General features: G+C 46.9%; 1 protein-coding gene and 1 pseudogene across 1 annotated transcript; one reads left to right on the top strand and one right to left on the bottom strand.

Annotated features, from left to right (window-relative positions):
• Window positions 1-25,132, top strand: part of LOC149468162 (uncharacterized) — a 174,628-nt pseudogene that overhangs the window by 78,944 nt on the left and 70,552 nt on the right.
• Window positions 8,657-15,387, bottom strand: LOC149468166 (uncharacterized). The gene is made up of 2 exons (XM_089670658.1): window positions 15,330-15,387; window positions 8,657-9,710 (listed from the first exon to the last, which is right to left on the bottom strand). Exons 1-2 carry the CDS (start codon window positions 15,385-15,387, stop codon window positions 8,938-8,940), a joined length of 831 nt encoding a protein of 276 aa, XP_089526784.1. The 3' UTR covers window positions 8,657-8,937.

Here is a 25,132-nt window from a genome sequence, read left to right as displayed (position 1 = left end):
TTGGACACAGCGTATCCCCGATCAGCAGATGGGCTCTGTGATTGGGCTATCTGTAAACTCAGATCGGTATTTAATTGATCAGCTCTGCTTCTCCTTCTCAGCAAATCTGTGCCTGCAAGCCAGGGATTAGTGAGTTATACAGCATATTTACTGCTTGTTACCCAGTCAGGGTCCCTAGTGTGCACCAACATCTATCACATGTTTCACTGTGTCCAATCAACACCTGTCACAGTGTACCAGTGTCCAATCAACAGCAGTCACAGTGTACCAGTGTTCAATCAACACCTGTCACAGTGTACCAGTGTCCAATCAACATCTGTTACAGTGTACCAGTCTCCCATCAACAGCAGTCACAGTGTACCACTGTCCCATCAACATTTGTTGCAGTATACCAGTTTCCCATCAACATCTGTCACAGTGTCCCATCAACATTTGTTGCAGTGTACCAGTGTCCCATCAACATCTGTCACAGTGTACCAGTGTCCCATCAACATTTGTTGCAGTATACCAGTGTCCCATCAACATCTGTCACAGTGTACCAGTGTCCCATCAACATCTGTCACAGTGTACCAGTGTCCCATCAACATTTGTCACAGTGTACCAGTTTCCCATCAACATCTGTTGCAGTGTACCAGTCTCCCATCAACATTTGTTGCAGTATACCAGTGTCCCATCAACATTTGTCACAGTGTACCAGTCTCCCATCAACATCTGTCACAGTGTCCCATCAACATTTGTCACAGTGTACCAGTCTTCCATCAACATCTGTCGCAGTGTACCAGTCTCCCATCAACATTTGTCACAGTGTAAGAGTGTCCAATCCTGGAATCTGATACTGATCCGAATTTAGACTGTGCAGGCTGTACTCTGATCCCTCTTGCACTGGCAGATCGAGAGATCCCATCCTGCAGTCCCTCAGTGAGTATCCCACCATCCCAGTCTCATGGGACACAGGCTGCGGCTCCTGTTGAAGATAATCCTGATCCCACACTTAGAGGGATTATTTCTGCAGTCACTACATGCGCCTCATCTGTGGCGATCCTTACTGGGGAGGTGAAGGGGATGAGGATGGAATTGTCCCTGGTGCGTCAAGATATGCAGAAATTGTGGGATCGCACCGCGGCCTTGGAGGGGAGAGTGAGCACTTCCAGATACTGAGTATGAGAGACAAGAGTAGAAGGGAGCTCTCACTGCCAGACCCAGATTCTGAGTATGAGAGACAAGAGTAGCGAGGAGCTCCCACTGCCAGACCCAGATTCTGAGTATGAGGGACAAAAGTAGCAGGGAGCTCTCACTGCCAGACCCAGATTCTGAGTATGAGGGACAAGAGTAGCGGGGAGCTCTCACTGCCAGACCCAGATTCTGAGTAGGAGTCAGGTGAAAGCAGTGGGTCAGTATTGGATTCTGAGATGGAGAGTCACAACAAAGAGATTCCAGTGATCTGAGGAGGATCCGGCATCCACCAGCAGTGCTGTAAATCCTGGTGCAGTGTCTAGCACAAGCAGTGCAGCCCTCCCAGGTGATAGGCCGGGAACCAGTAGCGAGGGGTCCCATCCACAACATTGACATAGGGCCCACACTAACCTCTAAGACTTGCTTTTAAATCCCACATGGCTGCCCACTGATTCGGCAGAACCTGCAATCCCCCCTTTACAGTGCGGCCAGACCCTCAGATAGAAATGGAAAATGTTACCCCAATTTATTGTTTTCATTTATTTTTTGATGATGATTTACTGAATTACATTGTGGATCGGTGCAATCTGTATGCCAGCCAATACATTGCCAACAATCCCAATTTATCGTATGTCCATCCATTTGTGTGGAAAACTGTCACTGTGGAGGAAATTAAAGCTTTTCTTGCACTTACATTGAATATGGGACTGACAAAAAAATGAAGTCCGTGCCTACTGGTCCACTCAGTCCATACATCCCATGCCAATCTATTCTTCTTGTATGCCCAGAACACGCTATGAGATGATAATGAGGTTTTTACATGACAATACCTGGTGCTCTCCTTGAAATCATCCTAATTATGGGCAGCACAGTGGCTAAATGGTTAGCACTTCCGCCTGGCAGTACTTGGGTCATGGGTTCAAATCCCAACCATGGCACCACCTGCCTGGAGTTTGCATGCTCTCCCCGTGCCTATGTGGGTTCATCTGGGTACTCCGGTTTCCTTCCACACTTCACAGACATGCTGGTAGGTGAATTGGATCCTGTCTAAATTGGCCCTAGTATGTGTATGTATGAATGTGAGTTAGGGACCTTAGATTGTACACCCCTTGAGGGTTAGGGACTGATGTGAATGTACAATATATATGTAAAGTGCTGCGTAAATTTACAGCGCTATATAAGTACCTGAAATAAAATAATAAATTACGACAAGCTGTTAAAAATTTGGCCACTCAATTTTTTTTTCTTGCAAGTTTTCAGAAATGTTTACTCCCGGCATAAATATTTATGTGGATTAATATCCCTCGTCCACTTCACGGGAAGGCTGGGCATTGAACAGTACATCCCCAGCAGACGGGCCACAAAACCCAAAGGGGGAGAGTCAGCCAGTTTGTGAACTGAAGAGATACTAGACCTAAAGTGGAGAGATAAAAGGGATGTCTATATCCTTTCCTCAATCCATGAGGACACCTCGGTGGAACTTCATACAAGACAAGGTCCTGTCCAAAACCCCAAGTGCATACATGACTAGAACCAGTTCATGGGGGGTATGAATGACTGAATGTTACAGCCCTACTTCACCCCCAGGAGACCAATCTATTGGTATAAAAAGGTCATCATCTACTTGTTTCAGTTATCCCCGTACAATTCTTCTGTCATCTTCTGTAAGTGCACACAACCATCCCTATCCTACCTGACATACCAGGAGGACATTGTTACAGCCCTCCTCTATCCAGATAGCCATGTCCCCGAACAAGGTCACTCCTATTCAGGGACCAGACTTCATGAAAGACATTTCCCCAATATCCTCCCTCCGACCCAAACAGGACGCCAACCCCAAAGAAAATGTCCAGTATGTTCCAGTAACAGAATTCACCATGACACCCCATACTACTGTCCCCAATGTCCCCCCCAGCCAGGCCTCTGTATTGGAGAGTCCTTCCCAATCCATCATACATCTCTACACTTAGTGACATAGAAGGGAAGGGAAGATATTGTTACAGTGTCTGCTGTCTGTGATTTCCCTGTATTACCATGTCTCTGCCTGCCCACTGAACTGACCCTGGACTGTTTATTGACCGTGCTTCTGTCTGCCCACTGAACTGACCCTGGACTGTTTATTGACGATGCCTCTGCCTGTCCACTGAACTGACCCTGGACTGTTTATTGACGATGCCTCTGCCTGCCCACTGAACTGACCCTGGACTGTTTATTGACCGTGCTTCTGTCTGCCCACTGAACTGACCCTGGACTGTTTATTGACCGTGCTTCTGTCTGCCCACTGAACTGACCCTGGACTGTTTATTGACGATGCCTCTGCCTGTCCACTGAACTGACCCTGGACTGTTTATTGACGATGCCTCTGCCTGCCCACTGAACTGACCCTGGACTGTTTATTGACCATGCCTCTGCCTGCCCACTGAACTGGCCCTGGACTGTTTATTGACGATGCCTCTGCCTGCCCACTGAACTGACCCTGGACTGTTTATTGACGATGCCTCTGCCTGCCCACTGAACTGACCCTGGACTGTTCATTGACGATGCCTCTGCCTGCCCACTGAACTGACCCTGGACTGTTTATTGACGATGCCTCTGCCTGCCCACTGAACTGACCCTGGACTGTTCATTGACGATGCCTCCGCCTGCCCACTGAACTGACCCTGGACTGTTCATTGACGATGCCTCCGCCTGCCCACTGAACTGACCCTGGACTGTTCATTGACGATGCCTCCGCCTGCCCACTGAACTGACCCTGGACTGTTCATTGACGATGCCTCCGCCTGCCCACTGAACTGACCCTGGACTGTTTATTGACGATGCCTCCGCCTGCCCACTGAACTGACCCTGGACTGTTTATTGACGATGCCTCTGCCTGCCCACTGAACTGACCCTGGACTGTTCATTGACGATGCCTCTGTGTGCCCTCGCGCCTGTGTGCCTCGCGCGCGCCCCCTACCTGTTTACAAAACATACGTTTTAAAACATGCTTTTGCCCTGCCACCGTATTTCTACAGTGGCTGGGCGGCATGTGGTTAAGTTATTTGCATAATTTCCCCCCTTTTTTTCCCTGCTCTTTGGATCATAATCCATAAACTCTTCCATTTAGTGCAAGGTGGACGCTGTGCCCCTCCATCCCTCCGTGTGTTGTGAGATGGAGGCGTTGGTTCCTGGGCTCTCCATTCCGCAAGTGACGACGCAGTGAGCAGTAGACTGTGGCTGTGTGCAGCCGCCCTCCGTCTGTTCGGATGTACATATGGGCGGTTTCAGAGGCTTCTCGGTTGCACCTCCTGTGATATGCCCTCCAGTGACAAGTAAAGATGGCGGCTGGAACGCATTGAGCAGGCACCCTCTAGGGGTTACATACCGGCGTGCATTCCACCGCCATCTGAGCAGCCTCTGCTGTTGATTGATTGTTTGAAGTTCCTCTCTCCACTGCCGTTGTTACAATTCTGACACATCGAACACAATACTTCCTCATAATATTCCTCTAAACCCGTCTGATCACTTGGAAAGAGTTCTAAAGAGTTGCTGAAGCATTTTACGAGCTCTAATAACATGGATTTAATGCAAATCACTCAGCAAAAGATCGATATGCTCTAATCACAATGTACAGGTAAAGCTGAATCATGGATTTATTACTATTTGTATTCATACTTTTATTATTCATTTCAGTGATCAACATCATTATTTTATAGCAGTCATGTACTGGGCATTATATATACATGTTTTATATATATATACACACAAACACACATATACAGTATACACAGTTGTGCTCAAAAGTTTACATACCCTGGCAGAAATCGTGACATTTTGGTATTGATACAGAAAATATGACTGATTATGCCAAAAAACTGTCTTTTATTTAGGGATAGTGATCATATGAAGCCATTTATAATCACAGAGCTGTTTGGCTCCTCTTTAAAGCATAATGATAACAGAAATCACCCAAATGGCTTGGATCAGAGGTTTCCCTCTCCCTGGAATGTTTGGCCTTGGTACAGACACACAAGGTGACACACACGGGTTAAAATGGCAATTAGAGACTAAAATCCACATCTGTGGCTTTTTAATTTGCAATTAGTGTCAGTGTATAAATAGTCAATGAGTTTGATAGCTCTCACGTGGAAGCACTGAGCAAGCTAGATACTGAGCCATGGGGAGCAGAAAAGAACTGTCAAGTAACAAGGTAATGGATCTTTATAAAGATTGAAAAGGACATAAAAAGATATCCAAAGCCTTGAATAGTCCAATCAGTACTTTTAAGTCACCTATTTAGAAGTGGAAAGTTTGGGGATCTCTTGATACCAAGCCAAGGTCAGGGAGACCAAGGAAGATTGCAGCTATAACTGCCAGAGGAATTGTCCGGGATACAAAGAAAAACCCCCAGGCAACCTCAAAAGAAATCCAGGCTGCTCTGGAAAAAGACAGTGTGGTTGTTTTTAAGGAATACAATATGGTGACACTTGAACAAAATTGAGCTGTTTGGTGGAGGTGCCAGGAAGAAGCTTTTACTGCACCAATGACACAAAAAAGCCCGGTTATAATATGCCTGACAACACCTTGACATGCCTAACCGGGCCTTCTTGTGTCATTGATGCAGTAAAGGCTTCTTTCTGGCACCTCCACCATGCAGCTCATTTTTGTTCAAGTGTCATCATATTGCACTCCTTCAAAACAACCGCACTGTCTTTTTCCAGAACAGCCTGGATTTTTCTTGTGGTTACCTACGGGTTTCCCTTTGTATCCCAAACAATTCTTCTGGCAGTTGTGGCTGCAATCTTTCTTGGTCTACCTGACCTTGGCTTGGTATCAAGAGGTCCCTGAATTTTCTACTTCTTAGTGGAAGTGATGATTGGCATTATCAAGGCTTTGGACATCTTTTTATATCCTTTTCCATCTTTATAAAGTTCCATTACCTTGTTACGCAGGACATTTAACAGTTCTTTTCTGATCCCCATGGCTCAGTATCTAGCCTAGTCAGTGCTTCCACATAAGAGCTAACAAACTCATTGACTATTTATACACTGACACTAATTGCAATTTACAAAGCCACAGATGTGGGACATGAACCTCTAATTGGCATTGTAACCCGTGTGTGTCACCTCGTGTGTCTGTACCCAGGCCGAACATTCCAGGGGGCGGAGACTTCTGATCTGGGGGGCGGAGACATTTGATCTGGGCCATTTCTGTTGTCATTATGATTTCTAAAAGAGCCAAACAACTATTGGATAATAAATGGCTTCATGTGATCATCATCCTTCAATAAAAGAGAAGATCAGTCGTATTTCAATATCAATGCCAAAATGTCACAATATCTGCCAGGGGATGCAAACTTTTGAGCACAACTGTATGTATATATATATATATTTAATGACATTTATTGCTTACTTATACGTACACAGCTGTATCTTTTTATCAATTTTTTTTATCTGCATTTGTGTTTTGACACGGTGGAGGACCCTGGGGAGGCTGCACTATCAATACCCCCCCAGGTGATCCAAGATATGGAGAGAATTGTCATTGTTCACCTGGTGACGTCTGCTGGGGCTCATCCTGGGACTAAGGAAAATGGGTCTCCGAGTGTGTCCTCCTGAGAAGATGTGTTAGGAATGGACTGGCCAGCAATGGTGGGACTCACCTGCCTTTTGATCTGCAGTACCAGGGCTGGCCAGCGGGTGCTCCCAGCAATCAGAGACTCAACTTTGCAGCCAGCTAACACCTGTAACTGATGATACTGGGGTATTTAAGGGATGGCCAGACTTGCAGACTCTGCCTTGGTGTTGTGTTTGTCCTGGGCCCTGTATCTGTCCTGCATCCTGTTTCTGTTCCTTTGCTGACTTCTCCTGCTCTGATCCTGGCTTGTGACCCTGACCATCCCTCTGTCTGACCCTCTGTACTACGCTGCTTGCTACCTGTTCTGATCCCTGGCTTGTGACCCGGACCATCCCTCTGCCTGACCCTCTGTACTATGCTGCTTGCTACCTGCTGAACCTGGCCTGTGACCCCGACCATTCTCCGCTTGCTCCCCCTGTACCTACCTGCCCAATTGATATTGACCCGGCCTGCCTGACGACGCTTGCTTGTATGTACTGTTATCTGTGGGTGGTTTGGTTTGGTTTGTTTGCACTGTATTATGTTTAGTATTGCACTGCGTTTATGTTTGTACTGTTAGTGTTAATAAATTAGATTGTTTATAACATATCTGAGGTCTGCGTTTCCCTGCTTCAGTCACACACCTCTGGTCATACCTGGGAGCCCTGAGAAGATGTCTGTGGTGGAGGTGAGGGCTGCTGCAGTGGTGGGCTTCTATGTGTTGTGGCTTTCTGCACCGGCGCCATCTTGGCTGGAGGAGTTCACTGCAGAAGAGGGGACTGGTGATCTGACTGAGGCAGCTGTGTGGGCTTCTTTTTCACCATTAGCACCGACTGTACATCTTGTGTTCCCCCAGCTAGTGCTGCTGTTTACAGGACCCCTCCTCTGCCCCACTTGCTTCATTTATCTTGGATGGTGGAGGACGTGCGGAGTGCGGTCAGCACATAACCTGTCCCGGCCCAGCGCATGCGCACTGCGGGTTCAAAGACATTTTCTAGCAAAAATACTGATTGTTACATGGAAACAAAAAGTGTCAGAAATGGCTTGGGGGGGTCAATGTCCTATTCCTGATCTGTGCCGGCTGTCCCATGTCCTGGTATGAAGACATCTCCTCTTCTCTCTGTATTGCTTCCTTTGTATGAGATCCCCGGTGATCCTGCCAGTCCCTCTGCTTCCCTGTCACTTTCATGGTCAGTTCTCCATCCATGCTGAAAACAAAGCCTGCTCTCCTTCAATGATAAGACTTGTCCTGACCCCCCCCTGCTCAGCCATGCACTGGGAAGACCAGTAAACAGAAGTCAATTGTGCTGTTGTTTCTCCTTCCCATATACAGCTGAGATCAGAGGGAATGTGATCACTTATAAAAAGGGGAACAATGTATTTCTAATGTTTTTCTATCTATACACAAACGCTTTTCTTTCATTTTTATGTTTACCTGAACTGGTTGTATTACAAGGTGAAGACTTACATACAGATCACCTTCTATCCTTCCATGTCTACTGTAGTCAGAAGTGTATTAGTATGGATCCATGCCTGAAGAAGGAGAGTAAGGGGTCTGCTGATAGAAATTAATTGGACGAATGTGACACAAATTCATGGAGTCCTTACAGATTCTGACCGTAATTTAACACATTGATTTCCTATGACCGTCAGCTCCATCTAGTGACCATACTGAGGTATTATTCATGAAATACCTCAATCAGTAAAAGTATCTCAATACTGCATTATGGCCACTAGATGGAGCCAAGAATATCAGAGTATGAAATAAAATACGGCCAATATTCATCCCAGCTGGGCGAACGCCGGTCACATTCGTTCAACTCATTCTTTTATTTTTAAATAGATCTCCAAGTGTTTGTGAAATCTCCCACCACAAAATGTACTCAGCCAATGACAGGTCAGGACATTTTTATTCTCCTCATATGTATGGGCAACCCAGTCCCACACTTCATCCATGTCTTTGGGGACCTCTCATCTCCTTATGAACTGTTTCTTCCAGGATGAAGATCAGCCATGGAGTATATCTGAGGTGTATATCAGGGTGTGCTTCTTCCCCACATGAGAGCTGGGATGTCCAACAACATTCATCTAGAAGACATTTCCCACACTCAAGGCACTAATACACCTCCAGGGTTGTATGGGACCCCTGATGTACAGGAAGACAGGACTTCAGTGAGGAACATTTCCCTCACTCAGGACAGGAAAGTGGCTTCTCCCTGTGTGACATCTCTGATGGATAGAAAGATTGGACTTCTGTGAAAAACACTTCCCGCACTCAGGACAAGGATACGGCTTCTCCCCTGTGTGAGATCTCTGATGTATGTAAAGATTAGACATATGTGAAAAACATTTCCCGCACTCAAGACAGGAATACGGCTTCTCTCCCGTGTGAGATCTCTGATGTTTGTAAAGGTTGTACTTCACTGAAAAACATTTCCCACACTCAGGACAGCAATATGGCTTCTCACCCGTGTGAGATCTCTGATGTATGCAAAGACTGGACTTCCATGAAAAATGTTTCCCACACTCATGACAAGAATATGGCTTCTCCCCAGTGTGAGATCTCTGATGTGAAACAAGCTCTGATTTTTGAAAAAAACTTTTCCCACAATCAGAACAGGAAAATGGCTTCTCCCCTGTGTGCAGTCTTTGATGTGTGCTAAGGTGAACCTTCTGTGAAAATGTTTTCCCGCACTCAGGACAGGAATATGGTTTCTCAGCTGTGTGAAGCCTCTGATGTTTTTTAAGATTAGACTTTTTTGAAAAACATTTCCCGCACTCAGGACAGGAATATGGCTTCTCCCCCGTGTGAGATCTCTGATGTTCATCAAGATAGCATTTAAAAAGGAAACCCTTCCCGCACTCAGGACAGGAAAAGCTTTTCCCTGTTGGAAGGCCGGCCCGGTCCCGCACAGTCTGAGGTTCCTCAGGATACGAGGAATCTGATGGTCCATCTACACTGGGTGGTGCCGGATGGACATTGGAGGGAGCCGGGTTTTCTCCTGGACTATACTGTGTGATGTCCTCATCTTCTACTTTCCAGTCTGGAGACAAAGTGAGACAATCCTCGGAGGTTTTCCTCATCTCCCGGCCATGGACTAAAATACAAAGACAAAGAGGATTACTAGACAGGAGCTGATTGGTTCCCCCAAACAGGACTCCGCCCACATCAGGCAAGATGGGGAACACAGCTCAGGAAAGTGACCAGGGGATTACAGGCTGATATCACCCAGTCCCCGCCCTACTCTGGACCAATCAGTGAGCAGTATGGGTGGAGGAATGGATTTAGTGTTCATGACCCACCTGTGCTGATCTCTGTAGGAGTGTCCTCCTCTATAAATGTCCCCGTTATTCCATCCTCCTCCATAGACTGCTGATCATCCCTCACATACGCCTCTTCTTCTTCTGCTTTCACCTCAAATTCTATATCGATTGGATCTCCACTCTAAATCAAGGAAATGAGAGAAAATATCGTCTGTAAAATGTAAGATCACATAAAAAACTCCACACATTGTCTCCACAAGTCCATGTTCTAGATGCTCCATCCCACCAACCTTGTAATAGTGAGGGATGGTGTGACCTTCCTGTGTGGAATCCCGGGAATACAGAGGATGGGGACATCTCTCTGGTGGGTTCCTGGTATTAGGTGGCTCCATCATATCCTTGTGTCCTTCTGAAAACTCCTCCATCACTCCATACTCCTCATCCTCCTCTTTATACTCTTCTTTAACATCAATATTCTCATCCCCGAGGATTCCACTCTGAAAGATATAATAAAACATTCATTGTAACAAACATGCTGTGTATAAATCACAACTACCAATAATTGTCATCATCTACCTGATGATGGTGAGGGATGGTGTGACCTTCCTGTGTGGAATCCCGGGAATACAGAGGACGGGGACATCTCTCTGGTGGGTTCCCATGACTGGATCCATCTGTAGGAAACACACACACTGACTGAATCCATTGTTTCTATGTGTTTATCAGATGATGGGGGATCTAGGTGGATCCTCCGTACTGCTCTCTCCTTTACAATAAAGTCTCCTCTTACCCGGTGATGTGAGGGGCGGCTGATTGTCCATCATGACGTCCTTGTAGAGATCCTTGTGTCCTTCTAAATACTCCCACTCCTCCATGGAGAAATAGACAGTGACACCCTGACACCTTATAGGAACCTGACACACACAATGATACAGTCACCATCCAGACACATCCCTTGTCTGTTACTGGAGAATGTCCCAGAATTCCCGGCACCACTCACCTCTCCTGTCAGCAGCTCCATCATCTTCTTGGTGACTTCTAGAATCTTCTGCATGTTGTGTCTCTCAGGGTTTAGGGAGTCACATGGAGGCACTGTGATGGTCATATGATCACCTGACTTCAGAAGAGGAAATCTCTGCATTGAGGAACCAATAGGAATATCATGTTAGACTCCCAGAAGCCTCCTCACCTCTCCGGTCAGGTCTGTGTGATGTCATGTGACCTCCCAGAATCCTCCTCACCTCTCCGGTCAGGTCTGTGTGATGTCATGTGACCTCCCAGAATCCTCCTCACCTCTCCGGTCAGGTCTGTGTGATGTCATGTGACCTCCCAGAATCCTCCTCACCTCTCTGGTCAGGTCTGTGTGTTATTAATAGAGATAAGGGCAGCACAGTGGCTAAATGGTTAGCACTTCTACCTGGCAGTACTAAGGTCGCTGGTTCGAATCCCAGCCATGGCACCACCTACCTGGAGTTTGCATATTCTCCCTGTGCCTGCGTGGGTTTCCTCTCACACTCCAAAGACATGCTGGTAGGTGAATTGGCTCCTGTCTAAATTGTCCCTAGTATATGTATGTATGAATGTGAGTTAGGGACCTTAGATTGTACACCCCTTGAGGTTTAGGGACTGATGTGAATGTACAATATATATGTAAAGCACTGTGCAAATTGACGGTGCTATATAAGTACCTGAAATAAATATATAATAAAGAGTGATGTCATGTGACCTCCCAGAATCCTCCTCCCCTCTCCGGTCAGGTCTGTGTTTTATTAATAGAGATAAGAGTGATGTCATGTGACCTCCCAGAATCCTCCTCACCTCTCCGGTCAGCAGGTAGATGATCTCCAGGGTGAGGTTTAGTATCTTCTCAGTCATGTGACTCCGGTCCTCCTCCATCCTCATTGGTGCCATCATGTGATCTATACAGGTCTCCTTGTAGACGGATAACTTTGGGAAATGAAAGTAAGAATGATTTGGATGGTATTGGTCACACAATAATAGGATGTGGATGTGAGGGGGGAATAGGAGGGTTGCTGGACATTGAAGAACTACTCCCCCCATGGGAAGACATTTAGTTTGGACTGTTTAGTGTTTGTTACATCTTGAAGGACCTGGAACCCTCTTGGTTCGTCGGATCAGAAATTCCCTTTTCTCTGTTGGGATTGTTTTGTTTCTGAACTGGTTTGCAGCTGAATCAGGACTCCTCTAAGAACAAGTGCTCACTGAGTGAAGGAATGTCCTTCTCTATGTTACTTGAAATTCCAGAACATATCACATGACCAGTGAGACAATAAGATTACATTACATGGAGTTTATATAGCACCAAAGGGTTTGCTCAGCGCTGTACAATAGAGGGGGGGACAATACATGAAACAGTACAGCAACTACAAACAGCCCATGAGGGGTTAGAGGGTCCTACTCTTCCGAGCTTACAATCTAGGAGGGAGGGGGTAGTGGTACAGGAGGAAGTGGCTGTGGGGGATGGAGTGGTAGGAGGAATGAAGGAGAGCAGCAGTTAGGTAAGGGTGGGGTAGGCTTCCCTGAAGAGGTGGGTTTTCAGGGAGCGCCTGAAGGTGAGGAGGGAAGGTGACAGTCTGATGGATTGGGGTAGTGAGTTCCAGAGGATGGGGGAGGACCTGGAGAAGTCCTGCAGTCGTGCATGGGAGGAGGAGACTAGGGAGCAAGATAGAAGGAGGTCCTGTGAGGAGTGAAGGGTACGGGTAGGGTGGTACTTGGGGATCAGGTTGGTGAGGTAGTCAGGGGCAGTGTTGTGAAGGGCTTTGTAGGTCAGAGTGAGTAGTTTGAATTTGATGCGTTGGGCGATAGGGAGCCAGTGGAGGGAGAGGCAGAGGGGGGTGGCAGAGGTGGAGCGGTTGGTGAGGTGGATGAGTCTGGCCGCTGAGTTCAGGATGGTCTGAAGCGGGAAGAGCCTGCACTGGGGTAGGCCAGTGAGGAGGGAGTTGCAGTAGTCAAGGTGTGAGATAATCAGGGAGTGTACGAGTAATTTAGTGGTGTCTGGGGTAAGGAAGGAGCGTATTTTGGCGATATTGCCGAGGTGGAGCCTGCATGTATTTGTAAGTGATTTGACATGCGGTTGGAAGGAGAGGTTAGAGTCTAGAATGACTCCAAGGACTTTGGCTTGGTTAAGATGGTTAAGATTGGCAGTTCTGTAAGGTCAGAAAAATAAGTACAGGTGGGGGGAGGGCCACCACAGACCCAGAGACCTCCCCTCCCTCTGAGTCCCCTGACACCTTCAGCCCCCTATTCCCCCAAAGCCCTGCAGCCTGAGTACCCCCTAAAAGGTCCCAGATTCCCCCTTCAGAGGCCCTAAAGTCTTTCAGCTTTACTAAACTCTCACAGCCCTTCAGCTCCTCTACTTCCCTCAGACCCCTCAGTATTTCCCTCCCTCTGACACCAATGATGGAACATATTCTTCATGGCCGGCTGGGGAATGTTTCCTTCCTCCTGAGCAGCAATGTAAGGGGCTCTATGCTCCATACTCCTGACCCCGGCACTCCATCATTGTGTTGGCTGCATAGTGTAATGATTGCCCATTGGCTGCCTGTGTAGTGTCATCATTGCCCTTTGTAGGCCATGTATGGTCAGGATGGTCCTTGTCTTGTCTATTTATTGTCAGTGCTGTTTGTTTAGAGGACCATATTACTAGAATTTATCTCCACAATGAGGAGAATGTTCCGGCCCCGGAAGTGGGGGAATGTTCTGCCCCTGAAGGGGTTCATCTGGGTTCCCACACTATATATGTGTGTATCATCATCTGCTGGAGATAAAAGACGTCACAGTGACTATGGAGGAAGAGGACGGACATGACTACGGAGGAAGAGGACGGACATGACTATGGAGGAAGAGGACAGACGTGACTATGGAGGAAGAGGACGGATATGACTATGGAGGAAGAGGACGGACGTGACTATGGAGGAAGAGGGCGGACGTGACTATGGAGGAAGAGGACGGACGTGACTATGGAGGAAGAGGGCGGACGTGACTATGGAGGAAGAGGACGGACGTGACTATGGAGGAAGAGGGCGGACGAGACTATGGAGGAAGAGGGCGGACGAGACTATGGAGGAAGAGGGCGGACGTGACTATGGAGGAAGAGGGCGGACGTGACTATGGAGGAAGAGCACGGACGTGACTATGGAGGAAGAGGAAGGACGTGACTATGGAGGAAGAGGAAGGACGTGACTATGGAGGAAGAGGAAGGACGTGACTATGGAGGAAGAGGACGGACATGACGGGGGGGTTACTGGGTGTAAATAGGAAATAACACCTTATTACCTCCTCTGCTGCCAGTACCACCAATGTCTCCTCTTCTTTGTGCCACATGGAACTTTCTGTCTGTACCTGACATCACTTCCTGTCTGTACCTGACATCACTTCCCTTCTGTATTCCATAGAGACTTCCTGTTTGGGTATAAGCGAGATCACCACCTTGTGGAGCTTAGAGGAACTGCAGCCCTGAGAAATGTCTCATGGTGTGATCCCTTGTGCTGTGTTCAGCATTTTGAATGTTTTCTTGTCATATTTGCCCTTTAACCCCTTCCATATCGGGTACTTTTCCCCCCTTCCTGCCCAGGACAATCTTCAGGTTTCCCTATCCATCATTCAGGAGGTCCAGTCCCCACCATCTGGGGATACAGTATGTATGGTAGGTATATGTGAACGCACAAAAATGGATATCAGCCGCTATGCACAAGGTAACCAAGTAACACCTTACAATCAGCAATGTAAATAATAGTGCGCAGCATGAAAATTATTGTAAAAGGTCAAAAAGGTACATAAAAGTGACATAAATATTCACAAATTGATTCTGAAAAATAAACTCATGCGATATAAATAACACCAGACATATAAAAGTTCATAAAGTGACTAAGTGCTCATATATCCTGTACAATCCTGGAAATGGTGCTGTGCAATCAGTATGGAAGAAATGCGCACTCACCGGAACGCGTAAAATAATGTGCGTTTTGTAATAAATCCTGCTGTCATCTAATGGTCATCTTAGGGCAGGAATAGAGTAAACTCCCTCTTATGGGGGATGGGTCCTGGGACTTTAAGATGATGAATCCGGGTTTTCCAGAGTTCCCCTTAAGGGATGGATGGGTGCAGCTCACTGGGTGTAATAGAGGCTCCCTCTCTGGATGTCTGTAAATCAATACTCCCCGGGGGAGTCAAGGCAAACACATCCCATAGTGTAGTAGTATGAATATGTAATGAGATAATAATAGGTATCCAGATAAAAACACATAGGGTGAGTAAGCAAAACCGCATGGACTAACCATCCAGAGTTAAAGATGGCCGCCGGAGCTCCACGTTGCTTCGGCGGCATGAAATCATGGCGTTATTGGCTCCCTCTTACGCGTTTTGTGCACCCGCACGTCATCTGAGGGGAACACCAATAACGCCAAGCCGCGTGCGGTCAGTTTATATAGACAACGGTGCATGCGCATTATACATGCGCCATCTTTGAGAAGACGTAACTTAGTGCGCACGCACGGCTAAGTGGGCGCCATTTTTCCTTAGGTATATTGAAGCATACAAGCTGGAGTGACATATACAAGTGTCAGCAAATACACAGTAAATATTAGATAGTAGTGGGGTCCGGATAGGTCAGTAAGTAGTGATCAGTTGTTGGATCAAAACAAGGCGATATAAGAAAAGGGACAACAATTGAGTGTCCTAAATCCAGGCATATACCAAGGGAAGAATGGAAGCTGAGGTGTCATATATGTCAGGGAAACATACCATATAAATCATTATAATTCCCAACAATATACTATATAGTCATCAACAATGATATACCACCAGATATAAATTTATATATATATAGTGTGTATACGTGGGATTATATTATATATTATTATCTGGGAATACAAGTCATTCACACTCTACTGGTAGACAACAAGGTCCCCCAATCAGTCCGTCACCTTCCAGTCTCTGCAGCAGAATACCAGGATGGAGTCTAGCTGCTTGCCCTCCTGAGGATTTACCCCCCTTAATGACCACGCCTCTTTTTAAAACTCAGCACTGAACTAATTCAACTGATAATTGCGCGGTCATGCAATGCTGCACCCAAACGAAATTTACGTCCTTTTTTTCACACAAATAGAGCTTTCTTTCAGTGGTGTTTGATCACCTGCGCGCTTTTTATTTTTCTCGCTATAAACATATAAAGACCAAAAATTTTGAAGAAAAACAATATTTTTTACTTTCAGCTATAAAACATATATAGTAAACTCAAAGTTAGTTATAAATTTAGGCCAAAATGTATTCTGCTCCATGTTTTTGGTAAAAAAAATCCCAATAAGTGTATATTGATTGCTTTGTGTGATAGTTATAGCGTCTACAAACTATGGGAGAGATAATGGAATTTACGCCATTTTTTACTTTACATCACTGCGCTAGTTTAACAGACAATTGCGCGGTCATGCAATATGGTACATAAATTAAATTTATATCCTTTTTTTCACACAAATAGAGCTTTCTTTTGGTGGTATTTGATCACCTGTGCAGTTTTTATTTTTGGCGCTATAACCAGAAAATTTTGAAGAAAAATTAAAAAAAAAAAATATTTTCTCATTTCGGTCATAAAAAATATCCAAAAAAACTAACATTTTGTCATAAATTTAGGCCAAAATGTATTCTGCTACATGTTTTTGGTTAAAAAAATCCCAATAAGTGTATATTGATTGCTTTGTGTGATAGTTATAATGTCTACAAACTATGGGATAGATCAGCGGTTCTCAACCTGGGGGTCGCGACCCCTTTGGGGGTCGAACGACACTTTCCCAGGGGTCGCCTAAGACCATCGGAAAACACATATTTCCGATGGCCTTAGGAACCGAGACACCGCTCCTTGATCCGTCTGCAGGTGTGGGCGGGATGACATGCCGTCCCTGTCATCTGGACACACCCCCGGGATCAATCCTTCCTCGTCGGTGATTGGCCGCCGGAACTGTAGCTCAAGAGAGGCACACAGGCGGCCAATCACCAGCGAGGAGGTGGAGCTTGGAAAGGAGGAGCCGAGCGGCACCGCGAAGCACGAGCGAGTGAAGAGGAGGAAAGCGGCTGGAGAAGGAAGCCATCTGACCGGTAAGTGTTTGTACCATGGGAGAGGGAGGGAGCGAGCGAGCCCAGGCTGGAGCAGGGGTCAGCAAGGTAAGTATCATTGGTGTCAGTGGGAGGAATAGTGCCCAATCATTGGTGTCACTATTACCAATGATGGGGCACTATTCCTCCCCCCACTGACACCAACGATGGGGCACTATTCCTCCCACTGACACCAACGATGGGGCACTATTCCTCCCACTGACACCAACGATGGGGCACTATTCCTCCCACTGACACCAATGATGGGGCACTATTCCTCCCACTGACACCAATAATGGGGCCGTATTCCCCCCACTGACACCAATGATGGGGCACTATTCCTCCCACTGACACCAGTGATGGGGCACTATTCCTCCCACTGACACCAATAATGGGGCCGTATTCCCCCCACTGACACCAATGATGGGGCACTATTCCTCCCACTGACACCAATGATGGGGCACTATTCCTCCCACTGACACCAGTGATGGGGCACTATTCCTCCCACTGACACCAATGATGGGGCACTATTCCTCCCACTGACACCAATGATGGGGCACTATTCCCCCCACTGACACCAATGATGGGGCACTATTCCCCCCACTGACACCAATGATGGGGCACTATTCCCCCCACTGACACCAATGATGGGGCACTATTCCCCCCACTGACACCAATGATGGGGCACTATTCCCCCCACTGACACCTGTGATGGGGCACTATTCCTCCCATTGACACCAACGATGGGGCACTATTCCTCCCCCCACTGACACCAACGATGGGGCACTATTCCTCCCACTGACACCAATGATGGGGCACTATTCCCCCCACTGACACCTATGATGGGGCACTATTCCTCCCACTGACACCAGTGATGGGGCACTATTCCTCCCACTGACACCAATGATGGGGCACTATTCCTCCCACTGACACCAATGATGGGGCACTATTCCCCCCACTGACACCAATGATGGGGCACTATTCCCCCCACTGAGACCAATGATGGGGCACTATTCCCCCCACTGACACCAATGATGGGGCACTATTCCCCCCACTGACACCAATGATGGGGCACTATTCCCCCCACTGACACCTGTGATGGGGCACTATTCCACCCATTGACACCAACGATGGGGCACTATTCCTCCCCCCACTGACACCAACGATGGGCCACTATTCCTCCCACTGACACCAATGATGGGGCACTATTCCTCCCACTGACACCAATGATGGGGCACTATTCCTCCCACTGACACCAATGATGGGGCACTATTCCTCCCACTGACACCAATGATGGGGCACTATTCCCCCCACTGACACCTATGATGGGGCACTATTCCCCCCACTGACACCTGTGATGGGGCACTATTCCTCCCACTGACACCAATGATGGGGCACTATTCCTCCCACTGACACCAGTGATGGGGCACTATTCCTCCCACTGACACCAATGATGGGGCACTATTCCTCCCACTGACACCAATGATGGGGCACTATTCCCCCCACTGACACCAATGATGGGGCACTATTCCCCCCACTGACACCAATGATGGGGCACTATTCCCCCCACTGACACCAATGATGGGGCACTATTCCCCCCACTGACACCAATGATGGGGCACTATTCCCCCCACTGACACCTGTGATGGGGCACTATTCCTCCCATTGACACCAACGATGGGGCACTATTCCTCCCCCCACTGACACCAACGATGGGGCACTATTCCTCCCACTGACACCAATGATGGGGCACTATTCCTCCCACTGACACCAATGATGGGGCACTATTCCTCCCACTGACACCAATGATGGGGCACTATTCCTCCCACTGACACCAATGATGGGGCACTATTCCCCCCACTGACACCTATGATGGGGCACTATTCCTACCACTGGCACCAATGATGGGGCACTATTCCTACCACTGACACCAATGATGGGGGCACTATTCCTACCACTGATACCAATGATGGGGCACTATTCCTCCCATTGACATCAGTGATGGGACACTATTCCTCCCACTGACACCAATGACGTGGCACTATTCCTCCCACTGATACCAATGATGGGGCACTATTCCTCCCACTGACACCAATGATGGGGCACTATTCCCCCCACTGACACCTATGATGGGGCACTATTCCTACCATTGACACCAATGATGGGGCACTATTCCTCCCACTGACACCAATGATGGGGCACTATTCCTACCACTGACACCAGTGATGGGACACTATTCCTACCACTGATACCAATGATGGGGCACTATTCCTCCCACTGACACCAATGATGGGGCACTATTCCTCCCACTGACACCAATGATGGGGCACTATTCCCCCCACTGACACCAATGATGGGGCACTATTCCCCCACTGACACCAATGATGGGGCACTATTCCCCCCACTGACACCTATGATGGGGCACTATTCCTCCCATTGACACCAACGATGGGGCACTATTCCTCCCCCCACTGACACCAACGATGGGGCACTATTCCTCCCCCCACTGACACCAACGATGGGGCACTAGTCCTCCCACTGACACCAACGATGGGGCACTATTCCTCCCACTGACACCAACGATGGGGCACTATTCCTCCTACTGACACCAACGATGGGGCACTATTCCTCCCACTGACACCAATGTTGGGGCACTATTGCTCCCCCTGATGCCAACGATGGGGCACTATTCCTCCCACTGACACCAATGATGGGGGCACTATTCCTCCCACTGATACCAATGATGGGGCACTATTCCTCCCACTGACACCAATGATGGGGCACTATTCCTCCCACTGACACCAATAATGGGGCCGTATTCCCCCCACTGACACCAATGATGGGGCACTATTCCTCCCACTGACACCAGTGATGGGGCACTATTCCTCCCACTGACACCAATGATGGGGCACTATTCCTCCCACTGACACCAGTGATGGGACACTATTCCTCCCACTGACACCAGTGATGGGGCACTATTCCTCCCACTGACACCAATGATGGGGCACTATTCCTCCCACTGACACCAATGATGGGGCACTATTCCCCCCACTGACACCAATGATGGGGCACTATTCCCCACACTGACACCAATGATGGGGCACTATTCCCCCCACTGACACCAATGATGGGGCACTATTCCCCCCACTGACACCAATGATGGGGCACTATTCCTCCCACTGACACCTGTGATGGGGCACTATTCCACCCATTGACACCAACGATGGGGCACTATTCCTCCCCCCACTGACACCAACGATGGGCCACTATTCCTCCCACTGACACCAATGATGGGGCACTATTCCTCCCACTGACACCAATGATGGGGCACTATTCCTCCCACTGACACCAATGATGGGGCACTATTCCTCCCACTGACACCAATGATGGGGCACTATTCCCCCCACTGACACCTATGATGGGGCACTATTCCTACCACTGGCACCAATGATGGGGCACTATTCCTACCACTGACACCAATGATTGGGGCACTATTCCTACCACTGATACCAATGATGGGGCACTATTCCTACCACTGACACCAATGATTGGGGCACTATTCCTACCACTGATACCAATGATGGGACACTATTCCTCCCACTGACACCAATGACGTGGCACTATTCCTCCCACTGATACCAATGATGGGGCACTATTCCTCCCACTGACACCTATGATGGGGCACTATTCCCCCCACTGACACCTATGATGGGGCACTATTCCTACCACTGACACCAATGATGGGGCACTATTCCTACCACTGACACCAATGATGGGGCACTATTCCTACCACTGATACCAATGATGGGGCACTATTCCTCCCACTGATACCAATGATGGGGCACTATTCCTCCCACTGATACCAATAATGGGGCACTATCCTTCCCACTGACACCAATAATGGGGCACTATCCTTCCCTCAGATACCAATGATGGGGCACTATTCCTCCCACTGATACCAATGATGGGGCACTATTCCTCCCACTGACACCAATAATGGGGCACTATTCCTCCCACTGATACCAATGATGGGGCACTATTCCTCCTACTGACACCAATAATGGGGCACTATTCCCCCCCCCCACTGACACCAATGATGGGGCACTATTCCTCCCACTGATACCTATGATGGGGCACTATTCCTCCCACTGATACCAATGATGGGGCACTATTCCTTCCACTGACACCAATGATGGGGCACTATTCCTCCCACTGATACCAATGATGGGGCACTATTCCTCCCACTGATACCTATGATGGGGCGCTATTCCTCCCACTGATACCAATGATGGGGCACTATTCCTCCCACTGACACCAATGATGGGGTACTATTCCTCCCACAGACACCAATGATGAGGCACTATTCCTCCCACTGATACCAATGATGGGGCACTATTCCTCCCACTGACACCAATGATGGGGCACTATTCCTCCCACTGACACCAATAATGGGGCACTAGCCTTCCCACTGATACCAATGATGGGACACTATTCCTCCCACTGACACCAATAATGGGGCACTATTCCTTCCAAAGACACCAATGATGGGGCACTATTCCTCCCATTGACATCAGTGATGGGGCACTATTCCTACCACTGACACCAATGATGGGGCACTATTCCTACCACTGACACCAATGATGGGGCACTATTCCTACCACTGATACCAATGATGGGGCACTATTCCTCCCATTGACATCAGTGATGGGGCACTATTCCTCCCACTGACACCAATGATGAGGCACTATTCCTCCCACTGCAAAATTACAGTTATGAAGTAGCAAAGAAAATAATTTTATGGTTGGGGGTCACCACAACATGAGGAACTGTATTAAGGGGTCGCGGCATTAGAAAGGTTGAGAACCACTGGTATAGATAATGGAATTTACACAGCTTTTCCTTTCTGACTGCCCATCACATTTCTTGAGGTGCTAAAATACCAGGATAGTACAAACACCCCCAAATGACCCCTTTTCGGAAAGTAGACACCCTAAGCTATCTGCTGAGAGGCATATTGAGTCCATGGAAGATTTTTGTTTCCACAAGTTTCTGGAAAATGACAAAACCTTTTTTTTTTTTACACATAGTTGTAATTTAAATGATATATTTCTCGCACAAGCCATGGGTATATGTGGAATTACACCCCAAAATACATTCTTCTGCTTCTACTGAGTATGGGGATACCACATGTGTGAAAATTGTTGGGAGTCTAGCCACATACAGGAGCCTGAAATCCAATGACCACTGTGAAAGCCTGAAGGTGTGTAACTTCCTCATTTCACAAATTTCATTATTCCAAAAACTTGTGGCAACAAATGAGATCTGCAAAATACTCACCATGCTTCCTATCAAATTCCTTGGGGTGTCTACTTTCCAAAAAGGGGTCATTTGGGGGGGTTTGGTGCTATCCTGGCATTTCAGGGCCTCCAAAACTGTGATAGGTAGTGAGGAAGTGTAATGAGGAAATAAAGCCCTTTAAAAGCCTGAAGGTGCTTATTGGATTTTGGGGTCCTGTACTTGGCTAGACTGCCAAAAAGTCTCTCACATGTGGTACCCCCATACTTGGGAGAAGTAGCAGAATGTATTTTGGGGAGTAATTCCACATATAACCATGGCATGTGTGAGCAGTAAATCATTTAAGTGACAATTTTGTATAAAAAAATATATTTTTTTTTTGTCATTTTCCAAAAACTTGTGGTAAAAAAATAAATTCTTCTATTGATTCAACATTCCTCTCAGCAAATAGTTTGGGGTGACTACTTTACAAAAAGGTGTCATTTTGGGGGGTGGGGGCGTTTTATGCCCAGCATTAGAAGTTTATGCCACACATCACTCACTCTTCTAACCACCTGAAGACCAAGCCTTTTCTGACACTTTTTGTTCACATGAAAAAAAATCAGTATTTTTTGTTAGGAAATTAATTTAAACCCCCAAACATTATATATTTTTTTAAAGCAAACACCATAGTTAATAAAATGGTGGGTACTACAATTTTTTATGGCAAATAGTACTTGTGCAGCGATTTTTCAAAAGCAAATTTTAAAAAAAATTAACTTTTTTAACTTTTAATGCACAAAAATACAATATATTGGCCAAATTTTTGGTAAAATCTAAAAGATAATGGTATGCCGAGTAAATATATACCAAACATGACATGCTTTAAAACTGCACATGTCCCGTTCAATGACGACAAACTGCAAACATTTTTAATATCCATAGGCAACGCTTTAAAGCCTTTAAAATGCACCATTTTAGATTTACAGAGGAGGTCTAGTGTTAGAATTACTGCCCTTCATCTGACGTTCAAGGCAATACCTCACATGTATGGTGCAACCGCTGTTTACATACCGACACAGGGTCAAGGCTTGTGCACACAGGTGTGCGCGCATGGGAGGGGCAATTTTGTTTTTTAATTATTTAGATTTTTTAAATTATTTTTACACTGTCCCTTTAATTTTTTTTTGTATTTTATCACTTTTAATGCTATAACAGGGAATACAAATATCCCCGATAACTTCAGTGGGCATTGTCATATATTCTTTTTTGAGAAATCTGGGGTCTATCAGCCTCTAGATATCTCCTCTGCCCTTACATTATCTAATCAAACCAACATCGGTGTGATCAGATGCTTTCCCAATTTACAAATGGTGCTGTTTATATCCTGAGAAACTGAAGTGATGAAATGCTTGTAGCTTCCAAATTCTTAGACTATAGAGATGATTGGCACCATTCTGGTCTCCAATCAGTTCCGTAGTCAGCTGGCAGAAACACCGGCTACATTCTCAGGTTCCCCTGATGGCACGGGACTGCCCGAGAAAACCTTGGAAGGCAGTGGGGGAGGGGGCATCATCTCCCGCTGCTTGTAAAAGCAATCCTGCAGCTAATTATCTACTAGGATTTCTTTTACATGAAAGCCGATCGCTGGCTGAAAAAAACAATACCAGGATGAGGCCTGCAGCTGTAGGCATCATCCTGGTATAACCATTCAAAGTCCAGTGATGTACCAGTACGTTGCTGGTCCTTGTTGGGTATATATACTATATTCTTTTTTTTGTATGCAGCCTGTGGACTGAATGAAAAAATGAGAAGAAATCTCTGGCAGAAAAAGTGTGTGGTATGCCCACCATTAGAATATACCGCCTGCATCCACCCACTTCTAATGGTGGGCACACATTAGGTCACATGGTGCCACATGCCCCAGTTCCAAGATTGTACAAATGTATAAATAGTGGCACGCTTGAATAAACATTGTTCACGTATAAGTGGTACCCCATATGGAAAAATGGTGACACCAAGTCCCAAACTATCTTGCCACTACTCCCCATGTAGTCTGGGCATCCGGGGGGCTCCACGTGACTATCTTTTCCCTCGTAAATCCGAAACTTATAAGTATAGCCTGTTGTCTTCTCACAGGTCTTCTACATCTTGACCCCATATCTGGCACGCTTGCTGGGGAGAAATTGTTTGAATGCAAGGAGGCCAGAAAAATTAATTAAGGACTCATCAACGCAGATGTTTTGCTGGGGAGTGTCAAGGCTCCAGGTATGACCAGAGGTGTGTGGACTGACACAGGGAAACGCAGGCTTCAGGTATAGTGTAAATAAGACAATTTATTAAGACTAAGCAACACAAACACAGTGCAAGGTAAACATAACACAGTGCAAACAACCCAAACTCCAACAGATAACCATATATACAAATTAACGTAGTCGGGCAGGCCGGGTCGGTAGCAAACGGGCAAACAGGGTACCAGGAGAGAGCGGAAGAGTGGTCAGAAATAGCCAAGGTCAGGACAGGCGGAGTTCACTCAGAGTCAGGATCAAAGCAGAATCAGGAATCAAGAAGGAAGCAGACAGGATGCAGGTACAGGGGCTCATGGGAAACATACACCAAGGCACTGACTGCAGGTCTGGCCATTCCTTAAATACACCTTCTGCAATCAGCCCCAGGTGTTGGCTGATTGCAGGAGTGAGCTTCTGACTGCTGAGAGCAC

Source organism: Staurois parvus, unplaced genomic scaffold (genome assembly GCF_062004578.1).
Source record: "Staurois parvus isolate SC_StPar_1 unplaced genomic scaffold, SC_StPar_1.0 ptg000092l, whole genome shotgun sequence".
In the NCBI taxonomy this organism is placed as follows: Eukaryota; Metazoa; Chordata; class Amphibia; order Anura; family Ranidae; genus Staurois; species Staurois parvus.
This window is presented reverse-complemented; position numbering and strand designations above follow the sequence as displayed.

What these genes read in the sequence shown, in the direction of transcription:
- LOC149468166 (XM_089670658.1), bottom strand. Translation starts at nt 15,387, where the DNA reads ATGATTTCATGCCGCCGAAGCAACGTGGAGCTCCGGCGGCCATCTTTA. An exon ending in GCCATCTTTAACTCTGGATG is followed by an intron (nt 9,711 to 15,329) that starts GTTAGTCCATGC and finishes ATGGACCATCAG; the next exon opens with ATTCCTCGTATCCTGAGGAA.